The sequence below is a fragment of the Geotrypetes seraphini genome, chromosome 1, assembly GCF_902459505.1.
Source record: "Geotrypetes seraphini chromosome 1, aGeoSer1.1, whole genome shotgun sequence".
Lineage (NCBI taxonomy): Eukaryota > Metazoa > Chordata > Amphibia > Gymnophiona > Dermophiidae > Geotrypetes > Geotrypetes seraphini.
The window spans coordinates 351031398-351052424 of record NC_047084.1 but is presented as its reverse complement, the minus strand read 5'-3'; the positions used below and the strand labels follow the sequence as shown (position 1 = coordinate 351052424).

At 44.7% G+C, this 21027-nt stretch overlaps 1 protein-coding gene across 5 annotated transcripts in view; it reads right to left on the bottom strand.

The window, feature by feature from the left end:
- ABRAXAS1 (abraxas 1, BRCA1 A complex subunit) overlaps positions 1-21027 on the bottom strand; it is a 124873-nt gene that overhangs the window by 61980 nt on the left and 41866 nt on the right. For all 5 annotated transcript variants that reach the window (XM_033963790.1, XM_033963762.1, XM_033963753.1 and 2 more), the window contains exons 3-4: positions 9559-9595; positions 5425-5491 (exon numbers count right to left, since the gene is read on the bottom strand). In XM_033963790.1, coding sequence (XP_033819681.1) covers positions 5425-5491; positions 9559-9595 — 104 coding nt within the window. The remainder of the gene's footprint in view (positions 1-5424; positions 5492-9558; positions 9596-21027) is intronic.

Sequence of the window (21027 nt, the reverse complement as noted above, 5' to 3'; positions counted from 1 at the left end):
TGGTGGATGCTCTCTTTGAATCTTTCAAGAGGTTTACTGTTTTACCCTCTTCCTCATCAGAAGGTCCTCACAACCGACTCGTCAATGTACGCATGAGGAGCTCATGTGGACGGTCTTCGCACTCAAGGGCTCTGGACCCAAGCAGACCGTCGGTGTCATATAAATCTGTTGGAACTCAGAGCGATATTCTATGCTCTCAAAGCTTTTCAGCATCTACTTCACGACATGGTGATTCTTGTACGTACCGACAACCAAGTAGCCATGTATTATGTCAACAAACAGGGAGGGACGGGATCTCACTCCCTCTGTCAAGAAGCTCTGAAATTGTGGCATTGGGCGATTCTTCACAACATCTTCCTCAGAGCTGTTTATATTCAGGGTCAACACAATTGTTTGGCGGACAAATTGAGCCGTCTTCTACAACCTCACGAATGGACACTCAATTCTCCTACTCTTCGCCAAATTTTTGCTCGTTGGGGGACTCCGCAGATAGATCTGTTTGCGTCACCTCTCAACTTCAAACTGCCTCAATTTTGCTCCCGCATCTATACTCCTCAACGTCTCGAAGCGGATGCGTTTCTACTGGACTGGAGGAATCAGTTCCTTTATGCTTTTCCTCCGTTCCCTCTGATTCTCAAAACTCTAGTCAAGTTGAAATCAGACCATGCCACCATGATTCTGATAGCTCCTCGGTGGCCCAGGCAACCTTGGTTCTCCCTTCTACTTCAACTCAGCACCAGGGAGCCTCTTCTTCTTCCAATATTTCCTTCTCTACTCACGCAGAATCACGGATCTTTGCTTCATCCCAATCTGCAGTCTCTACATTTGACAGCTTGGTACCTTTCTGTATAACAGACTTTTCTCAATTCTCTCCGTCTGTTCAAGATATCTTACTTGCTTCCAGAAAACCATCAACTAGACAATGTTATGGTCAGAAGTGGACAAGATTCTCTGCTTGGTGTTCTACAAGTAACTTACCACCCAGATCTGCTTCCTTGACATCAGTTCTGGACTATTTACTTCATTTATCACAATCTGGACTTCAGACTACATCTATCCGAGTCCACCTTAGTGCTATAGCTGCTTTTCATCAGCCCTTGGATTGAAAACCCCTTTCTGCACATCCTATGATTTCTCGCTTTATGAAAGGACTTATTAATCTCCATCCACCTCCTAAACCACCTCCTGTGGTTTGGGATCTCAATGTTGTTTTAGCTCAACTTATTAAATCTCCTTTTGAACCACTTGACAAAGCTCATCTCAAGTATCTCACTTGGAAAGCTGTTTTCCTGATCGTCCTCACTTCTGCTCGACGTATCAGTGAGTTACAAGCGCTGGTTGCAGATCCACCTTACACAGTTTTTCACCATGACAAGGTTGTTCTCCGTACTCATCCTAAATTCTTGCCTAAAGTTGTTTCAGAATTTCATATCAATCAGTCTATTGTTCTGCCTGTATTTTTTCCAAAGCCTCATTCTCATCCAGGAGAGGCGGCTCTTCATACCTTGAACTGTAAACGTGCTTTGGCTTTCTACCTCCAACGCACTCAACTTCATAGAACATCTCCTCAACTTTTCATATCATTTGATCCGAACAGGTTGGGACGTCCTATATTAAAACGCACAATCTCCAACTGGATGGCTGCTTGCATTTCTTTCTGCTATGCTCAGGCTGGTCTTCCTCTGCAAGGTCGAGTGACGGGCCACAAAGTTAGAGCTATGGCGGCATCTGTAGCTTTCCTCCGATCAACTCCTATTGAGGAAATCTGCAAGGCTGCCACTTGGTCCTCGGTTCATACTTTCACCTCTCATTATTGTCTGGATACCTTATCCAGGAGGGATGGCCATTTTGGCCAATCTGTTTTGCAAAATCTTTTTTCGTAAAATGCCAACTTCCCTCCATCCCTTTTTACTTAGCTTGGAGGTCACCCATGTGTGGGAATATGCTGCCTGCTTGTCCTGGGATAAAGCACAGTTACTTACCGTAACAGTTGTTATCCAGGGACAGCAGGCAGATATTCCCACAACCCTCCCACCTCCCCTGGTTGGCTTCTTGGCTAGGTATCTGAACTGAGGATCCTCTCAGGAGATGCGCCCCCTAGTTCGGGCGGGAAGGCACGCGCGCAGGCGCGGTGCAGTGCTCGAAAGTTCGAGATCTTCAAGCAAGTTTGCTTTCGAGGCTGTCCGCTGTGGGGCTCCGTCGGTGACGTCACCCATGTGTGGGAATATCTGCCTGCTGTCCCTGGATAACAACTGTTACGGTAAGTAACTGTGCTGTAAGTGCCTAGGGAAATAAATGGACAGCCCCCAAGAACAACCAGCTGCATTTTTTTTTGGTAAGAGAAGCCTGTGGAATATACACCACAGCAAACTTGAGCACTGCAATACGGGGCAAAGCTGTTTCCAACAGGGCTGACGATCCAACCCCGAAACAAAAAGAAGCCGCGGTACACGCTTAAAAGTCAGCTGCAGGACATGAGTCACTGAACCCCGCGGCGCTGGGGGCCCAAGCGCGGGCACTTTCCCGCCAGAATCAAAACCAGCTGGCTCCCCCAACAGCGCTGTACAAAATAGACCGGGAGCTCATAGTCAAAACAGAAGCACACCGCCCCGCAAAGCAGACGTCGAGGCCCGCGCTGAGAAAGTCAGCCGCCTAGAATAACTCCCCGAGTAATGCGGTGCTGGCGACCCAAGCGCGGACTGTTTCGCGCCAAAACAGGCCGGCTCCGAGAACATTGCCGCTCACAACAGACTCGGAGCCCATAGCCGAAGCATATATATATATAAATATAACAGTGCAGCCGCATTCTCCACAAATTGTAATAAACATTGCAAAACACATCTCGGGGAGGAAAGGGGAAAAGGCGCATGGCTCCCCAACAGCAGGGGAGCACAAGCTCGCACCACCCGCGCTACAGAAAGATTCAGCTCCAGTTCAGATATTGTATAACACACCCGGAGCCGTCCTCACATCCCTGCGGCCACACCGAGAGCCACACAGTTGCATTTCCCCACGGGCCGTGGCAGCCTCAAGAAAACAATGTCCCAGAAACTACCAACCCCACAGCCCAAGCGCCAGGGCAAGAAAAGAAGCTCTCCTTACTTATGCGCGGGAATACAGAGGCCACCTTACTGAAGCAACCTCATATAAAAACACATTCCACCACAAAACAAAACTGCCATAGTCAAGAACCCACAGCTCTCACACAACCACAAAGTTCAAAGACCAGTAGAATAAAACACATACTCACAATCTACTGAATAGTGCCGGTAGACGCCGGTAATACCGGCTGCCCAGCACGAGCAGGGCAAAAATTCAGCTGTGTAGTCCCCTTTTTTTTTTATGGGAAAGAAGAAAAAATAGGGACCAGGGCAGACCCTCTATCATTGGAGGGAGGGTGAGGCAGGGACAAGGGGGGGGCCCAAGTGTAACCTCTAAAGCCGGCACCGTTCAGCCGGACACCCCTGTTTCACTGAAGAGAAAGAATCTCAACAGGAGAAATAGAATTTCCAGCCATAGTCAGAATCCAGGAGCAATTGGAATAGCGACTTTCCCCTGCTGGGAGATAGAGCATACTGATGAGACAGGAGGAGTGCCAGCCAATAAGAACACCTGTTAATCAGTTTCTCTATCTCCACCTGCTGGTAAATGTGAGCTATCCCATTGGTCTCTGGATTCATCTGCTGCTGTTGCTAGGGAAACACTATTATAGTCAGAGTTACATTAGGAAAAAAATTTTCTCCCAGAGATAGGGTCAATCCAAAAGAGTCCTTGTATATTAAGCTTGCACCACAGCAATCATGCTCGCCACCCTTTTCTGCAATGCCTGTAACATATTTAGCATTATACATGATCTTCCCGATGTTCTTAGAGCATTTATATGCAAATTGTACCTCATGCTTTAAAATCTGACAGGGTGGGTTTCTTTAGGGAGGGAGGGGGATGTTGGGAAGGATTACGATCTTTGGGGGTTGGTTTTGTTTGCCTAAAATGTTGAGCTGTTTTGTTTTTTGCTTCAATGCTTTGTATCAGTTTTCACTTGCTCAATAAAAATATCCTTACCATAAAATCTGACAGGGACGTACATATTCTACGCAAGCGCACGACTTGGCTAACAAGAAGGTTATATATATATATATATTTTGTAATTCTTTATTCATTTTAAAAACTTACATCAAGTGTACAATTAATAAAACATTTAAGATTAAATACATCACTTGAAGGTTATATTTTAAATAATATGGGTGGAAACTTTGGAAGCGCAGCAGCATATTTCTTTCAAACGGCTTCCTATATAGAGTTGTACATAGTCTCTCATATTTTGCTTAAAACTTAGCAAATCCAAAATATTCAATAGATATAGTATGGAATTTCATCTTGAATTTCAAATCTGAATTCTGAGCATTCAGCCAACTATGAAAATCTCACAATTCTTCAGATGTACCTTTCCAAAGAAAAAATATATCATCCAGTTAGCGCTTCCATGCTTGCATCTTTTGAAAATGGTGGAAGGGATATATAACATTTGCTTCAAATTTAGCCATATATAGAGATGGAACTGACAGGGTGAGCTTAGCCCCCATGGCCACTCCATGAATTTGTTCAAAAAACTTATCTTTAAACCAGAAATAGTTTCTTTTTATAACAAGCTCTGTCAGTTGTACCAAAAATTCAGTAGAAATCCTTTGGTCACAGTCAGCCCTCTGTCGCAACACTTCATCAACAATCAGTATTGCCTCATTTTGTGGAACATTGGTGTACAATGCAGATACATCCATCATTGCCAACAATGCACTGCACATACCAGTTGTGAGATGGAGGATCTGAACCTGAAATGGTTCTGTTATATCGAGAATACTTCTTGAATCTACTGGGCGTTGGGGACATTAATAGGAAGACCACAGTCATTAAATCAAAGAGCTCAATCATAGGGAAGGTTGAATAGAACTGTACCCAAAAAGCAGTTGATGCTCCCGGCTGAGTTGGAGGGCAAAAAAGCTGCTCATAGGTCCAAAAAAATGAAAACATGAAAACTGAAGAGAGAAATGTATTAACTAAAATGAAACGAAAAAATATAAAGAAAAAAATAAGCTACGGGAAGACACCTAAAGTGAAAATGTTTACTGCACACAGGTGTGTTGAAAAACAAGACTTCTTTGCTTTGTGGAAAATGAAGAACTGAACGTCCTGCAAGCTGACGTCGGGCGGGAAGATGCATGTGCGGTATGGACAGTGCTAAGTTTCAAAGTGACAGTACACTTTGGTACATGTCCTTGCCAAGCTCCATGGACAACACCCATTATGTGGGAATATACTGCCTACTTGTCCTCGGAGAATTAGATTTATCTAGTTGGAAATGGACTTCTACTGCTGATTGATGGTACCCTAAGAGGCAGCAAAAAAAAAAGGAAGAGTCATATATACCTTTTTACAACTAAGAAGTATTTTCTTCAGGGCTTTCAGATTCAGTTCACCAGCCGAGTTGTAGAAACTGGAAAAGTTGGAGGCAAGAGGTATAATAAGTGCACTGTAGTATGAAACAAATCTCAGAGAAAAGAAAGGAGAGAAAACACTTCCACTCAGTCCTGAGAGAAAAGTCAGTTCTTCAAAATATGGGTTAGTCCTAATTTTTTGTATAATTTTTCTTGTTTCGTTTATTTGATCTATTTTCTATCTTCACTAATATACCCCCACCCCAAAGTACTAACCTTTCTATTTTTGGTTTTGGTTGCCTCTTCTCTCAGGTGGTGTTCCTTATTTTTACTTCAATATGACTGAGGTCTACAAAATCCTGAGTGGTGTAGAACGGGTAAAAGTGAATTGATTTTTTTACTCTTTCAAACATTACAAAGACTAGGGGACACTCAATGAGGTAATAGGGAAATACCTTTATAACAAACAGGAAGAAATACTTTTTCACTCAACAAATAGTTAAGCTCTGGAATTCATTGCCAGAGAATGTGTGTTAAACAACAGTTAGCATAGCTAGGTTTAAAAAAAAAGTTTTGGACAAGTTCCTGGAGGAAATGTCCATCATCTACTATTAAGGCAGACATGGGGAAAGCCACTGATAAACTCTGGAATCGGCAGTATTGAATGTTCTATTATTTGGGTTTCTGCTAGAAATTTGTGATCTGGATTGAGCACTGTGTAAATAGGATACTGGGCTAGACAGACCATTGGCTATTATATTATATTGGCTATTATATTCTTACGAGTATCTGTACAATTACTTGTTATGGGAGATGAGGAAAGCACCATTCTATACAGACCCTGAAAAGGCAGTGCCCCCCCCCTCCAAACAGGCCTCTGAACCCTTTGCTTCCATTGTCATTCCCATTGACTTGAGGGGCTCTATTCCAGCAATGGTGTCAGTGTGCAGTAAGGATGAAAATTACATCAGTCTGCATCTAAGGACTTCACTTCAAGAAAAAAAAAAATCCCCTGCATTTAGTCCCTGTAGTGTGATACCACCACTGCTGGAGTGAAACTCTTAAGACTGAGGAACTGATGAGGGTGGGGAACATTGCTACCCTAGCCAGAAACCTAACATGCTTCTGTGTAAATTCAGGCCTGATGAACATACCTCCTGGAGGTGGCCAAGGGAAACTTCAAGGACTGATCTGGATATGGCAGCAGAAGGTTGCAAGCAAGCAAGCATAGGCCTAAACAAACTTATGGGCTCTGCTCCTCATATACAACCCAGACACAGGAAAAGCCACTATGGCCTGGATGCACTAAACATAATCGTTAATACCGACTGGATCACTGTTGGCCGATTCTCTGGCCGACTGCAGAAGAGCGATCGATGTACCAAAATGACTGCATACAAATGATTTGCGCGGAGGTTCGAGTCTCTCTCGTCCAATTGATCGATGTGAGAGCAACTCTCACACATGTGCAAAGCCGGCAAAGGGAAGCCCGAGCAGCTGAGAGGCCGGGGAAACTCTGAAAGCAGCCTCCTGCTACTCAGCTGTTCGGGAAAGGAAATATATTTTTCTTTTTAATGGACAGATGTTGTGCGTGTTACACATGTACAATATCTGATCCATTAAATGAAAAAAAAGCCCTCTCCGACATATTGGCACCAGGAGCCAACCAGCCTCCCCACTCCCCCCACAGCAGCGAAAATGGCAGGAGGGATGTCCACTCCCTCCTGCCATGCTGTCTCCACCTCCCCCCATAAGAGAAAATTGGCAGGAGGGAAGCCCCCCCAAACCATCCCCTCCCTCCTGAAAAAAAAAAAGTCAGGAGGGATACCCATTTCCTCCTGCCACCGGATGCTCCCCCAAACACCACCCCCACTCCCACTCCCCAACCCCCCCCATACCTTTGGTAGATGTTGGGAGCTGGAGAGAAGCACGATCCCTCCAGCTCCAAGACCTGCCCGTTGAAAATGACGGGCCTTCCACCATGTGATGCACGGGAAGGAGCCTAAGGGCCTGATTGGCTCAGACACCTAAGACCCCTCCCCTTGGGACAAGCTTAAGGCATGGGATGGGCCTAAGGCATCTGAGCCAATCAAGGCATTAGGTTCCTCCCTCTGTATCTCATGTGATGAATGGGGGTGACACCTAAGATCCTGATTTGCTCAGATGTCAGACCTTAGGCCCCTCCCTGTGCATCACATGGGATACAGAGGAAGGAGCCTAAGGGCCTGATTGGCTCAGATGCCTATGGTTCCTTCCATTGGGAGTAGCCTCAGGCATCTGAGCCAATCAGGGTCTTAGGCTCCTCCCCGTGTATCACATGGTGCACCAAAGAGGGGAAGGCCCGTCATTTTGACGGGTGAGTCTCAGAGCTGAGGGGACCATGCTTCCCTCCAGCTTCCAATGTCTATCAAATGTACGGGGGGAGGGGGGTTTCGTGGAGTAGGGGTGGTGTTCTTGGAAGCATCTGGTGGCAGGAGGGAGGGGACATCCCTCCTACTTTTTTACTTTTTTTCAGGAGGAAGGGGAGAGTAGGCAATGGTTTGGGGGTGGGCTCCGTTGGCAGGAGGGCATGGGCATTCCTCCTGCCTTTTTTTCAGGAGGAAGGGGGAGGGTGGGCGATGGTTCAGGAGGGAGGCCTACATTTTCTCTAGTGGGGGAGTGGGATCAGCATGGCAGGAGGGAGTGGGCATCCTTCCTGCCAATTTTCTCTCTTGGGAGGGGGGTTTCCTAGTGCTATGTTTGTTGGGTAGGGCCGTCATCAGAAATGGGGTACTTTTTTTTCCAATGGCAGTTATTTTGCATGTGTAACAGACACAAAATATCTCTGCCATTGAAAAAAAAGAAAAAAAAACAACAACAGGAAGACCTGTCGGTTTTTTATGATCACTAAAACCCCTGTGGTTTTTGGGGTTTTTTTGCATAGCCAAGTGATGCTAGTGCATCAATCGCTTGGCTACTTTGCATGGGGTTTTAGCTAATTTGCAGGGTCAGATCAGAAAATGAGCGATTGAGGAGTAAAACACGCCATGGGCCATTTTGTGAATCGGGTCAATAAAAGCAATTGTTGCTAAAGCTGTAAAAAAAGGTTTACTGATGATTACTGACTTTAGTGCATCTAGTCCTACGTGGCTTGCAAGAACATTCATTTAGTTTCTGTATTCACTCACAACCTAATGCCACATACCTTTAAAGCTTTCCCTGGGTTGTTTTGATGAGCTTGGTGGGGATGGGGGAGGGAATGAAGGCCAGTGCAATAAAGGGTCAATGCTCAAATCCTAACACCGGCACTAAAGTGTCCAAATTTATTTGTATTTGATATACCGTCTATCAAGAAATAGCTAAACAGTTTACAACAAATATTGTATAAAAATCATATCGTATAAGATAAAATAAAACAATGACGATTAAAATTAAGTATAGGGAGATGAGTACAAGACTGACAGAACTCACCAGACAAGAGGAAAAGGACATACAGGATGTACAGTGAGTGATTAGAGAAACTGGGCCTCTTCTCCCTTGAAAAGAGGAGACTGAGAGGGGATATGATAGAAACATTCAGGATAATGAAGGGAATGGACTTAGTAGAGAGAACGAGAGGGCACTCTCTAAAGTTAAAAGGGGATAGATTCCGTACAAACGTAAGGAAGTTCTTCTTCATCCGGAGATTGGTAGAAAACTGGAACGCTGTTCCGGAGGCTGTTATAGGGGAAAATATCCTCCAGGGATTCAACACAAAGTTAGACAAGTTCCCCATGAGCGGACTGCTGGGCACGATGGACCACCGGTCTGACCCAGAAGCGGCAATTCATATGTTCTTATAAGTGTGTAAAAAAATACATAAACAGTCGGGTCTAAACCACCAATACCTGTTTCTGGGAGCCATGCTAGCATAATCATTGTGATCCACAGTGTCAAAAGCTGCTGAGAAATCTAACACTGAGGCAAATCCCCTTATTCGGTTTCTTTGAAGATCATCTAGTATAGATACTAGGATTAGTTTCTAATGTTTGATTATTTTGGGTGTTTTTAGATACTGTTTTATGTAAGAAAACATCAATGCTTTTTTATTGGCAGGCACGGGAATCCTTATTAGTGGAACATAAAATTTACTAAATAAATTACTAACCTGAAAAGTTGATAGCAGGGCACATGCTTCTGTATGTCTGAAAGAAAAAGAAATCAAAGTCAACCTTCAATGAACTGGATACCTCAAGACAAAACTTCATTCTGCTGTTTCCTGAATTCTGTAAAGACAGGGGATGTGCTCCAACTAGTTATCACATCTCAAACAAGATATATAGCAGAATTAGAAAAGGTACAGAAACGGGCAATGGAAATGATAAAGGGAATGGGACGATTCCCTTTGAGAAAAGGCTAAAGAGGCTAAGGCTTCTCAGCTTGGAGAAGAGATGTCCGAGGGGGAAAATATAATACAGGTCTATAAAACACTGAGAGGCTGATATTCAGAGTGATTTAAGTGAGCCAGAGAGGCTCTGGCCCGCTTAAATTGCCTATCACCGCCCAAATACCGATATTCAGCAACACTAAGTCGGGTAGTGCTGCTGAATATCAGCTCTAAATGACCCCCCCCCAAGAAGTGGGCTGGTCAGGAGTGGCCAGTGGGTGGTGCTGGGAAGGAGCCAGCGCTTATGTGGGCACCAACGACATTCAGCCAGGGTCTACATAAGAACAGGTGAATTTAGGCCAGCCATTTTGCTGAGCCACAGCAATGGAAAGGAGTGAGGGGGCTGCACTCCTGCTCCGACTGGACCACCCCCAAGAGGGCCTATCAAGACAATAGGGCGTGGGATCCTTCAAGGACCTTCCTGCAGGAGAGCAGGGGGGATCTGTTCAGGGGAATTTTTATTTTTTTTTAGCTTACAAATAAATAAAACTTATATGGGCAGCCTGATATTCAGCCAGGGTCGCATAATCCTTATGTAGCCCCCAGCTCAATACTAGATGGCAGGCATAAGCTCTGGATGGCCAGGCCAAAATTATGCTATTCAGTGCTAGTGTCCGGATATGGCCTGGCACTGAATATCACTGGATAATTTAGCCTGCGGCGATCAGCATTTACAAACAGGCTGACCGCTTTTGGCTGAATATCAGGGAGAGTAAGTGAATTGGAACGGGTAGACATGACTCGCTTGTTTATTCTTTTCAAAAATACAAGGACCAGGGGGTATACAATGAAGCTACTAAGTAATAAATTTAAACCAAATCAGAAAAAATATTTCTTCAATCAACATGTAATTAAACTCTGGAATTTGCTGTTGGAGAATGTGGTAAAAGCAGTTAGTTTACCAGGGTTTAAAAAGAGATTATGTTCTTACCTTGATAATATATTTTCCAATAGATAGGTGTGTCATTCTAGACAAGCGGGTTATTACCCCATGGCTATGATCCATCCGCAGAAGGAAACCACTCTAGATTTTTTCTGTGTCCCTCCTACTTCACTGTGAGCTCTACTGCCACCTGTAGTTAGTACCCAGCATGCTAGAGCTCCAACCGATTAAGTAAGGACAAAGAGGGGATATCCCAACATATACTTTAACATATACACTGTAACATGTAATGAGCTAGCAACAGCCAACAGAAACATCAAAGGAGCACAAGAAGTACCCCTGTAGACACTAAAACATATTATACAGTATTCTTTAGGGTCCAAAGAGCTGACTGGTATCCAAGATCCAACTTGGAGAAGCATATACAGAATGAAACAGCAGGCAGGCACAGGAAAGGCAGGGCGGGAGTCTAGAATGACATACCTATCTACTGGAAAAGATTATCAAGGTAAGGACATAATGCACAAGCATACAGGAGAGGAGAGGAGCGTGGGAGCCCTTGCTCCGCCCCTCCCCCGCATCGCCAGAGTCTTCGGGAGACTTAAAAAGAACTCCCCACCGATTTTGCAGCCTTTCTGCTGCACAAGCATACAGGAGAGGAGAGGAGCGTGGGAGCCCTAGCTCCGCCCCTCCCCCGCATCGCCAGAGTCTTCGGGAGACTTAAAAAGAACTCCCCACCGATTTTGCAGCCTTTCTGCTGCACAAGCATACAGGAGAGGAGAGGAGCGTGGGAGCCCTTGCTCCGCCCCTCCCCCGCATCGCCAGTCTTCGGGAGACTTAAAAAGAACTCCCCACCGATTTTGCAGCCTTTCTGCTGCACAAGCATACAGGAGAGGAGAGGAGCGTGGGAGCCCTTGCTCCGCCCCTCCCCCGCATCGCCAGAGTCTTCGGGAGACTTAAAAAGAACTCCCCACCGATTTTGCAGCCTTTCTGCTGCACAAGCATACAGGAGAGGAGAGGAGCGTGGGAGCCCTTGCTCCGCCCCTCCCCCGCATCGCCAGAGTCTTCGGGAGACTTAAAAAGAACTCCCCAACGGCGTGCAGCCATTCGGCGTGCCGACGAAGGCGCACGACAAAGGCGCCTGCGCCTTTGTGAGCGCCTTCGTGAAGCGCCAACTAAGGAAGTAACCCGTCCCAACCCGAAGAGCCTATTGAACTCCACCACAGTAACCAGCCACCACTGTAACCAGCCTCAACAGGACTCCACCAGCCCCAAAAGACTCCTAGCGATAAACATGAAATCCAAAGTCATACACTCATCCCTCTAAAACAAAGGACAAATAAAAGAGCCTAAGGTGTAACTGAAAAGGAGGACACCATCTTAAAAAGACAAACCCGACGCCAGCACCACACAAGCCAGCTCGAACGGGCCGGCGTGGGAGCCCTGCTCCGCCCCCCCGTTCCCGCAGGAGGACACCACCTTAAAAAGACAAACTCGACGCCAGCACCACACAAGCCAGCTCGAACGGGCCGGCGTGGGAGCCCTGCTCCGCCCCCCCGTTCCCGCAGGAGGACACCACCTTAAAAAGACAAACCCGACGCCAGCACCACACAAGCCAGCTCGAACGGGCCGGCGTGAGAGCCCTGCTCCGCCCCCCCCGTTCCCGCAGGAGGACACCATCTCAAAAAGACAAACCCGTCGCCAACACCACACAAGCCAGCTCGAACGGGCCGGCGTGGGAGCCCTGCTCCGCCCCCCGTTCCCGCAGGAGGACACCATATTTAATTCGACCCTGGGTCAACGGCGCCTTAGTGAGTGTCTCCGTGGAGCACCTGAGAGGAGCACTTGCGGACCTAGGAACCGGGAACACCACTCCACAGGACCTCCTGCCGACTTCCAACATAAGGTAAGGAGCGTGAGATCCCCGCTCCTCCCCCTCCTCCCAGCACGAAAAAACCGGCCACTCCCGATCCAGCTGGGACTCAAAGGGAGAACCATTCCTTCTACCTAACACTCCGAACCAGACATCAAAAATGAAGCTCTCCTTGCATACACACACACTAACCACCCTTCTGATAATCCTCCTCATTTCTAGTTGGAAAGCAGCAGCAAACAACTTTCCCACCACAACCACAACTTCCAGTACAACCAACTTCCAACATCCCAACAGAAGAATAATCACATCAAGAAACTCGAACCACCACGCCAGCACTCAACACTCCATCACTGTTACCTGGAGAAGAAGACCAACACTTCCGAAAACAAAATCTCATCTATCTCCCACAACACTCATATACCCGGAAACAACACACATTCCCCAGACTGACACGACCTCCCTTACATGTGCCTATGTCAACATCAGAGCTCTAGGACCCAAAACAGAAAACATAAAAAATTGGATAAAAACAGAAAAACTTGACTGCCTGTTCCTCACTGAAACCTGGTTAACCTCAGACACAGACCCAAGAATAAAAGAAGTATGCCCGCCGGGATACAAAATAACAGTAACCTGCAGAGAAAAAAAAAGAGGAGGAGGACTAGCAATAATATTCAAGAATTCCCTAACTCTAAACATACTTGAAAAAACATCCACCCCGCAAATGGATCTCCTAGCATGTCATCTCACAAACCCAACACTAAAAAACTCACTAAACTGCTTGCTCTGCTACATAACACCAGGAAACTGGACCACAGTGAGACCTGAATTTGAAAACTTCATCTACCAAAACTCATTAACAGCAGAATATAACCTCATCCTAGGAGACCTAAACCTACACCTAGAAGACACAACCTCCACACCAGCAAATAACTGTCTATCCTTCCTCAAAGCCTTATCCTTCCAGATCCTAAACCCACAAACCACCCATGAAAAAGGTCATCAACTGGACATTGCTGCATTCATGACTCACCAACCATCCAATCCAGCAATCCAAACTCCTAACAGAACATGGTCCCCATCCCTATGGTCAGACCACTACACATACAACTTCAACATCAACTGGACCATGACCAAACACACACCCCAATCAAAAAAAACCCACATATACCACACGCAAACATATCGACCCAACCATCTTTTGGTCAAATGTAGACGAAACTATACAAGACTGCGACCCAAAAAACTTCATCTCCCACTGGAAAAATGTGTCCACCAACATCCTTGATGATCTGGCCCCCCTACAAACCAAAACCAGAACCAGCAGGAAATCAGACCAATGGTTTGATAATGAATTACTCCAACTCAAAAGACAGTGTAGAAGATTAGAAAGAAAATGGAGAAAAAAGAACCAAGATCAAACAAAAACCGAATGGAAAAATATCAACAAACAATACAAAAATCAACTAAGGGATAAGAGGAAAAGCTACTATACTAACCTCATAGGCACGGAAACCCAAGATTCCAAAAAAATATTCCAAATCCTGAAAGAATTAACAGACACCAAACCATACACAACCACCACGAATACTCCTCCACCATCACCCACCCTCTTAGCAGAACACTTCAAGAACAAAATTACCAACACCAGAGCCACTCTCATCCTTAACCCATCCCATCAAAACCCAATCACAATCCACCCTCCAGGAAAAGAGGCAACTGCAGCAGACAGAATTTGGACTCAATTCCCCAACATACAATGGTCAGAATTCAACAAATTCTACAAAAAATACAGCCATGCCTCCTGTGACCTCAACCATTGCCCCTCATATCTCCTCACCACCTCTAGTGTAAAATTCCGCACCACAATTCTTCAATGGATTCAATTCACGCTCACAGAAGGCACATTCCCTGCTGACCTCAGCAAAATCGTCATCACCCCAATCCAAAAAGACCCAAAAGCACCACAAAACCACCCATCTAACTTTAGACCTATAGCCTCAATTCCGCTATATGTCAAAATTATAGAAGGCCTAGTAGCCAAACTCCTCACCAATTACATAGATGACCACAACCTACTCCACCCCATGCAATCAGGCTTCAGAACAAACTTCAGTACAGAGACACTACTAGGCTCCCTTATGGATACCGTCAGACAACACCTTAGCACAGGGAAAAAAATGCTTCTCATACAACTGGACTTAACTGCGGCATTCGACTTAGTGGATCACAACATCCTTCTACAGATCTTAGACGCAATAGGCATCTCAGATAAAGTATACTCTTGGTTTGAAGGATTCCTAAAACTCAGAACCTACAGCGTAAAATCAAACAAAGAAAAGTCAGAATCCTGGTCAAACCCCTGCGGCGTACCACAAGGATCTCCACTATCCCCCACCCTCTTCAATCTCTACACTGCTTCTCTAGGAACGCATCTGGACAATATGGGCATAACCACCTATAGTTATGCTGATGACATCACCATCCTCATCCCATACGATCACTCTAAACCTACCATGACAGACAAACTTCACCAAACACTTGAAACAGTCACAACCTGGATGAAAAATCACAAACTTAAACTCAACCAAGACAAAACCAAATTCATCCTTCTCGAAAATGACAAGATCCAAACCACAACCAACTTAGACATAAACACAATCAAACATCCCATCCAAACCACCATAAAACTACTTGGCATGACCATAGACAGATGCTGCACTATGCAACCGCAAATAAATAAAACAATTCAGAAATCATTCGCAATCATGAGAAATCTGAGACAAGTCCGAAAATTCTTTGAAAGAACACAATTCCAACTTATAGTACAATCCCTAATACTAGGGATATTGGACTACTGCAACATCCTCTTCCTTCCTTGCCCTGCAACTACGATTAGACAACTCCAAACAATCCAAAATACAGCTTTGAGACTCATCTACTCATTGAAAAAACATGACCACATCACTGAAGCCTTCATCAACTCACATTGGCTTCCAATCCAAGAAAGAATCCAATTCAAATTCTACTGCATACTATTCAAAACACTACACGGAGACAGTCCATCATACTTGAACAATCGCCTCATACAAGCACCCACTACAAGACAAAGAAAAACGCACGCCCCATTCATACCCCCCCCCAATCAAGGAAGTAAAAAGAACAAAACTACACGACGGCCTCCTAGCCACCCAAGCCGCAAGGCTGGACAACCAGATCTCCAACCTCTTGATGACCACCCCAGACTATAGGACGTTCAGAAAAGAAATAAAAACCACACTTTTCAAGAAATTCCTGAAGCAGCAATAACATCACGACCGCTTAGTAACTCTAAAACTGACACTTGATCTACCCACTACTGCACTAATAATAACAAAAGAACTCCCACTATGACCACCTATTAACTCTTTTACAAACCACCTCACCCTCAACAACCTGCTAAATGTTTATAAGATCTACAACTTACCTCTCTAGCTAATCATTGTAACTCTGTTTTTTTTTTAAACTAACCTTTTGTAATCCGCCTTGAACCGCAAGGTAATGGCGGAATAGAAATCCCTAATGTAATGTAATGTAATGTAATAATCTCTTTTTCCAGTGCAATAGGTGTGTCATTCTAGACAAACGGGATGTACAAAAGCAGTCTCAGGAATCTAGGGCGTGCTGATTGAACCGGCCTGTAACACCGAGGAACCATAAGCAAAGTCTTCTTTTGCCACCACATCCTGTAAAAAACTGCAAAAGTGTGTAGCTTGGACTAAGTAGTCACTCTACAAATTTCCTCTGGAGAGACTGTCCTAGCTTCTGCCCATGATAAAGCTACACTTCTGGTTGAATGCACCCTAACAAAAACAGAGGATTGTTTCCCACAGACAATGTAGGCTGACAAAAAGGCCTTATGGATCTATCTGGAGACTGTGGCCCTGGAAGTGGGCGAGCCACACTTCGATGAATAAGTCAGCACAAACAGATGGTCAGAAAGCCTAACCTCGCTGGTGGTCTTTAGATAGCAAAGAAGCACAGTTTGTTTCATGTCCACTTGAGTAAAATGTGGTCCTGTTTCTTAGAACTTGTAGAATGTAACGTAGGCAAATGGACCTCCTGATTACAGGAAATGCTGACACCACCTTCTGCAGAAAAGAAGGATCAGTGCATAGGGAGACTCCAATCTCTGCAATTCAACAAGAAAGAGTTTGGATCTCCGAACGTGCCGCACTGAGGACACTGCTACCAGAAAAATGCCCCAAGCATCAAGTCCAACGGGGATGCTTCTTCCAAAGGCTCAAATGGAGCCCTTGGTGAGGCCCCTGAGAACCTTGTTGAGCCACACGAAGGGAAAAGTGGTGTGATAAGTGGTTGAATTTGAAGAGCACCCTTCAGAAATCTGGCAACGTCTGGAACAAGAGAGTCAGGAAGAAACAAGATGGCGTCTTGGTAGTAGGACGTGGTGACTGCAGCTCCTGCTTGATATCTGAAATTTTCCTAATAGCTCTGCTGAGCTTAACATTACGCCTAAAAGAAGAGGTAGAGAGGCAGTAGCCCGACTGCCAGAACCTATCTTATCGCGGCAGGGAGCGGATCACCAGTCTTCACTTTGGGGCGTTCCTGCAGAGTCAGATGCAAAATCTCGCTCAGCCCCACAGGACCAGCGCCTCCTTCGCAGCTGAGTGAGAGGGAAATGCTGGCTGCAACACGAACAGCGGAAGCAACGCTATCTTCGGAGCTATCGGACTTGCAGGCTCCCCCGGATTCTGCGGCCGGGTTATCTACAGCGAAAGAGGCTACAGAAATCTCAGCAGTGCGAGGGGAACTGCCAATTCTTCAACCCCTCAAGAGACCTGCTGAAATTACATTGGAATCAATTTGGACTGCATTAGATTCCCTCCACAAGATATGTCTGGGAATCTCACCACTTGTGCAAAATCAAACTGTAAAAATGCAAAAGTTTGAAGACGACTTAAAAGTCCAAGGGGAGAAAGTTAAATCCCTTGAACAATCTGTTCAACGATTTCAATCTTCTTGTACTTCAGTTATTCAGGACAAATTGGTGCTTTTGAGGAAAATGGAAAATATGGAGAATTATATTAAACAGTTGAATTTAAGAATTTTGAATTTCCCAAAAACACTTACAATGTCCCCCAAAAGAGATGTTCTATAAATTTTTGAAATAAGTCTTTAAATATCCTGAAGATGGGCTTCCTCCTTTACATAAAATATATTTTATATCTGTTTCTGTTAAAAAATCTTCCTCTTCAGAAGTTGTTCAATCTAATGTTGATTTGTTAAGTCCTATGGATCTATCAAGAATTTTGGAGACTTCAGAAGAAGAAGTTGTGGTTCGAACAACGTTTCTAGTGATATTTGTATTTTTACAATATAAGGAAGTGCTTCTTCGCCTATTTTTTATGTTAAAAGAAGTCTCTTTTATGGATGGCAAGATTTCTATATTCTCAAATGTCTCAAGAACACCACAAACAAGAACACCACAAACTAGAACTGAAAGAAAATGTCAAAACATTGGGGGCAAAATTTCAATTGCGTTATCCTTGTAATGTGTGATTTGCTTGGATCAGAATACCTATGTTTTTTATGAATCCTCCCAACTGCAGTTCTTTTTGGAAGGGAAGGGAGTAATAATGCAGAGTTCCAAATGATCCCAATTTACTGGTCTGTTTTAAAAATGTAGACGAGCTACTAATTTGATTCCTGTTAATTTCTTAAATCTTCTTAATTTTCCATTCCCAATGGTATGCAAATTGTTTCTCCCCCTAATGTGGACTAGTGCTGTCCGATTCAGGAAAAAAAATTTCATTTCGATTCAGCCTACTGAATTGGTTTTTTGATTCGATTCAATTTTCCTGCCCAATTGGGTGTTTTTTTCAAACATCCTGGTGGGTTTATTTTATAAAACTACAGAAAAATCTCAATCCAAGTGATCCAAATATAATGTAACAACTCTTGTATTAAGTTCACTTAATAAGATAAGTGCAAGTCACCACACTCTATTTAAAGACTAAATTCAGGAAAAGACTAAATTCAGAAAAGGAGCCTATGTACAGTCCTATCATAGACTAGAGTGTTCTGCGTAGTTTTATAATGCTCCAAGCTCCAGTCATTGGCCACAAAAAACATGAATGTATTATTTATTCCACATTTATTCAACTTTTTATCTCTTATATACTTTTTTATTATTTTTATCTAACTTCTATTTAAAATTATTTCACAACTATTTTCTGAACTGCTGTGAATTTCATTCCAAGACAAGCAAAAGAATGCACTTCTCTTTAGTTTCGAGAGACCAGATAGTTAACCATTTTTTTACTTATCTTAGTAGCTGTTGCCTCTCAGTGCTATTCTTTGTGCATTTCACATGTCTTTTGCTTGTCTTGGAATGAAATTCACAGCAGTTCAGAAAATAGTTGTGAAATAATTTTAAATAAAAGTTAGATGTCAGAGAAGGGGCGGGACCGTGGCAGAGAGAAGACACTCCGAAGCTGTACAGCAGCTTGCAAAGATCGCTAGCACCAGCGATCTTATTGCAGGCTGCTGAAGTTAGGAAGGTTGATTCTGGAAGGCCAGTGGGGAAGACGGACAGCACAGCAGCAGGAGGCCAGCGGGTAAGCCACTTCCCGACTGACCCTCCCCACTCACCCTCTAAAGCAGGAGCAGCAGGCCAGCAAAAGGCAGCGCTGCCGCTCCTGCTTTAGAGGGCGAGTGAGGAGGGTCAGTCAACAAATTGGGAGGCCGATTTTTTGTCAGGGTAAATCGATCTGAATTGATTCACCCAAAATGAATCGGTGAATCGATTCAAATCGTGAATCGGGCAGCACTAATGTGGACTACTCAAAAGTTTGTATGTATCTATAAAAATTTGAATAAGTATTTCTTTCTTTCTATATTGTAAATTGGGAAAACTTTTGTTTGTTCAATAATTTTATTTTGTTGAAATTATGATAAATGAATAAATTAAAAAAAAAAAAAAAGTGTCCAGCGACTTGGATTCAAAGTGAAGCTATGGTGAGACCATGTTAAGGCCCACTTGATGAAAGGCCAACACTACTGAAACTGGAGCCGAGAAAGCAATGTTACTTACCGTAACAGTTGTTATCCAGGGACAGCAGGCAGCTATTCTCACTAGTGGGTGATGTCATCCGACAGAGCCCCGACACGGACATCTTGCAAGCATGTCTTGCTTGAAGAAACTCAGAAGTTTCGAGATGCCCGCACCGCGCATGCGCCAGTGCCTTCCCGCCCGATGTACCGGGCGTGTCTCCTCAGTTCAGGTAGCTAGCCTGAGAAGCCAACCCAGGGGAGGTGGGTGGGACGTGAGAATAGCTGCCTGCTGTCCCTGGATAACAACTGTTACGGTAAGTAACATTGCTTTATCCCAGGACAAGCAGGCAGGTATTCTCACTAGTGGGTGACCTCCAAGCTAACCCCAATGGGATGGTGGGAAAGTTGGCAACTTAAGAGAACAAATTTTGTAATACTGTTTGGCCAAACTGTCCATCCCGTCTGGAGAAAGTATCCAGACAATAATGAGAGGTGAATGTATGAACCGAGGACCAAGTGGCAGCCTTACAAATCTCCTCAATCGGTGTCGATCTGAGGAAGGCTACAGAGGCTGCCATTGCTCTGACCTTGTGGGCTGTAACCTTACAGGGAAGGGATAATCCAGCCTGGGCATAGCAGGAAGAGATACAAGCCGCCATCCAGTTAGAGATGGTGCGCTTCGATACAGGTCGTCCCAACTTGTTAGGATCAAAGGAGACGAAAAGTTGAGGTGCAGTCCTGTGCGGCTTTGTGCGATCCAAGTAGAAAGCCAGAGCACGTTTACAGTCCAGAGTGTGCAAAGCAGATTCCCCAGGATGAGAATGAGGCTTTGGAAAAAACACTGGAAGCACGATGGATTGATTGATATGAAATTCAGAGACCACTTTAGGTAAGAATTTTGGATGAGTACGGAGCACCACCTTGTCATGATGGAATACAGTGAAGGGTGGATCTGCCACTAGGGCCTGAAGCTCACTGACTCGGCGAGCTGACGTGAGGGCCACCAGGAAAACCACCTTCCAGGTGAGATACTTAAGAGGAGCCGTTTTGAGAGGTTCAAACGGAGGCTTCATAAGATGAGACAGGACAACATTGAGATCCCAAACCACAGGAGGAGGTTTGATAGGAGGATTGACATGAAAAAGTCCTTTCATAAATTTGGAAACCACAGGATGAGCAGACAAAGGTTTCCCCTGTAGAGGCTGATGGAAAGCCGCAATAGCACTCAGGTGGACTCGTATAGAGGTAGACTTGAGACCAGACTGGGACAGGTGTAGAAGATAGTCCAATACAGACGATAGAGAAGCTTTCTGAGGTTCTGTAGCATTGGAAATACACCAGGTCGAGAATCTCGTCCATTTTTGGGAATAGCATTGTC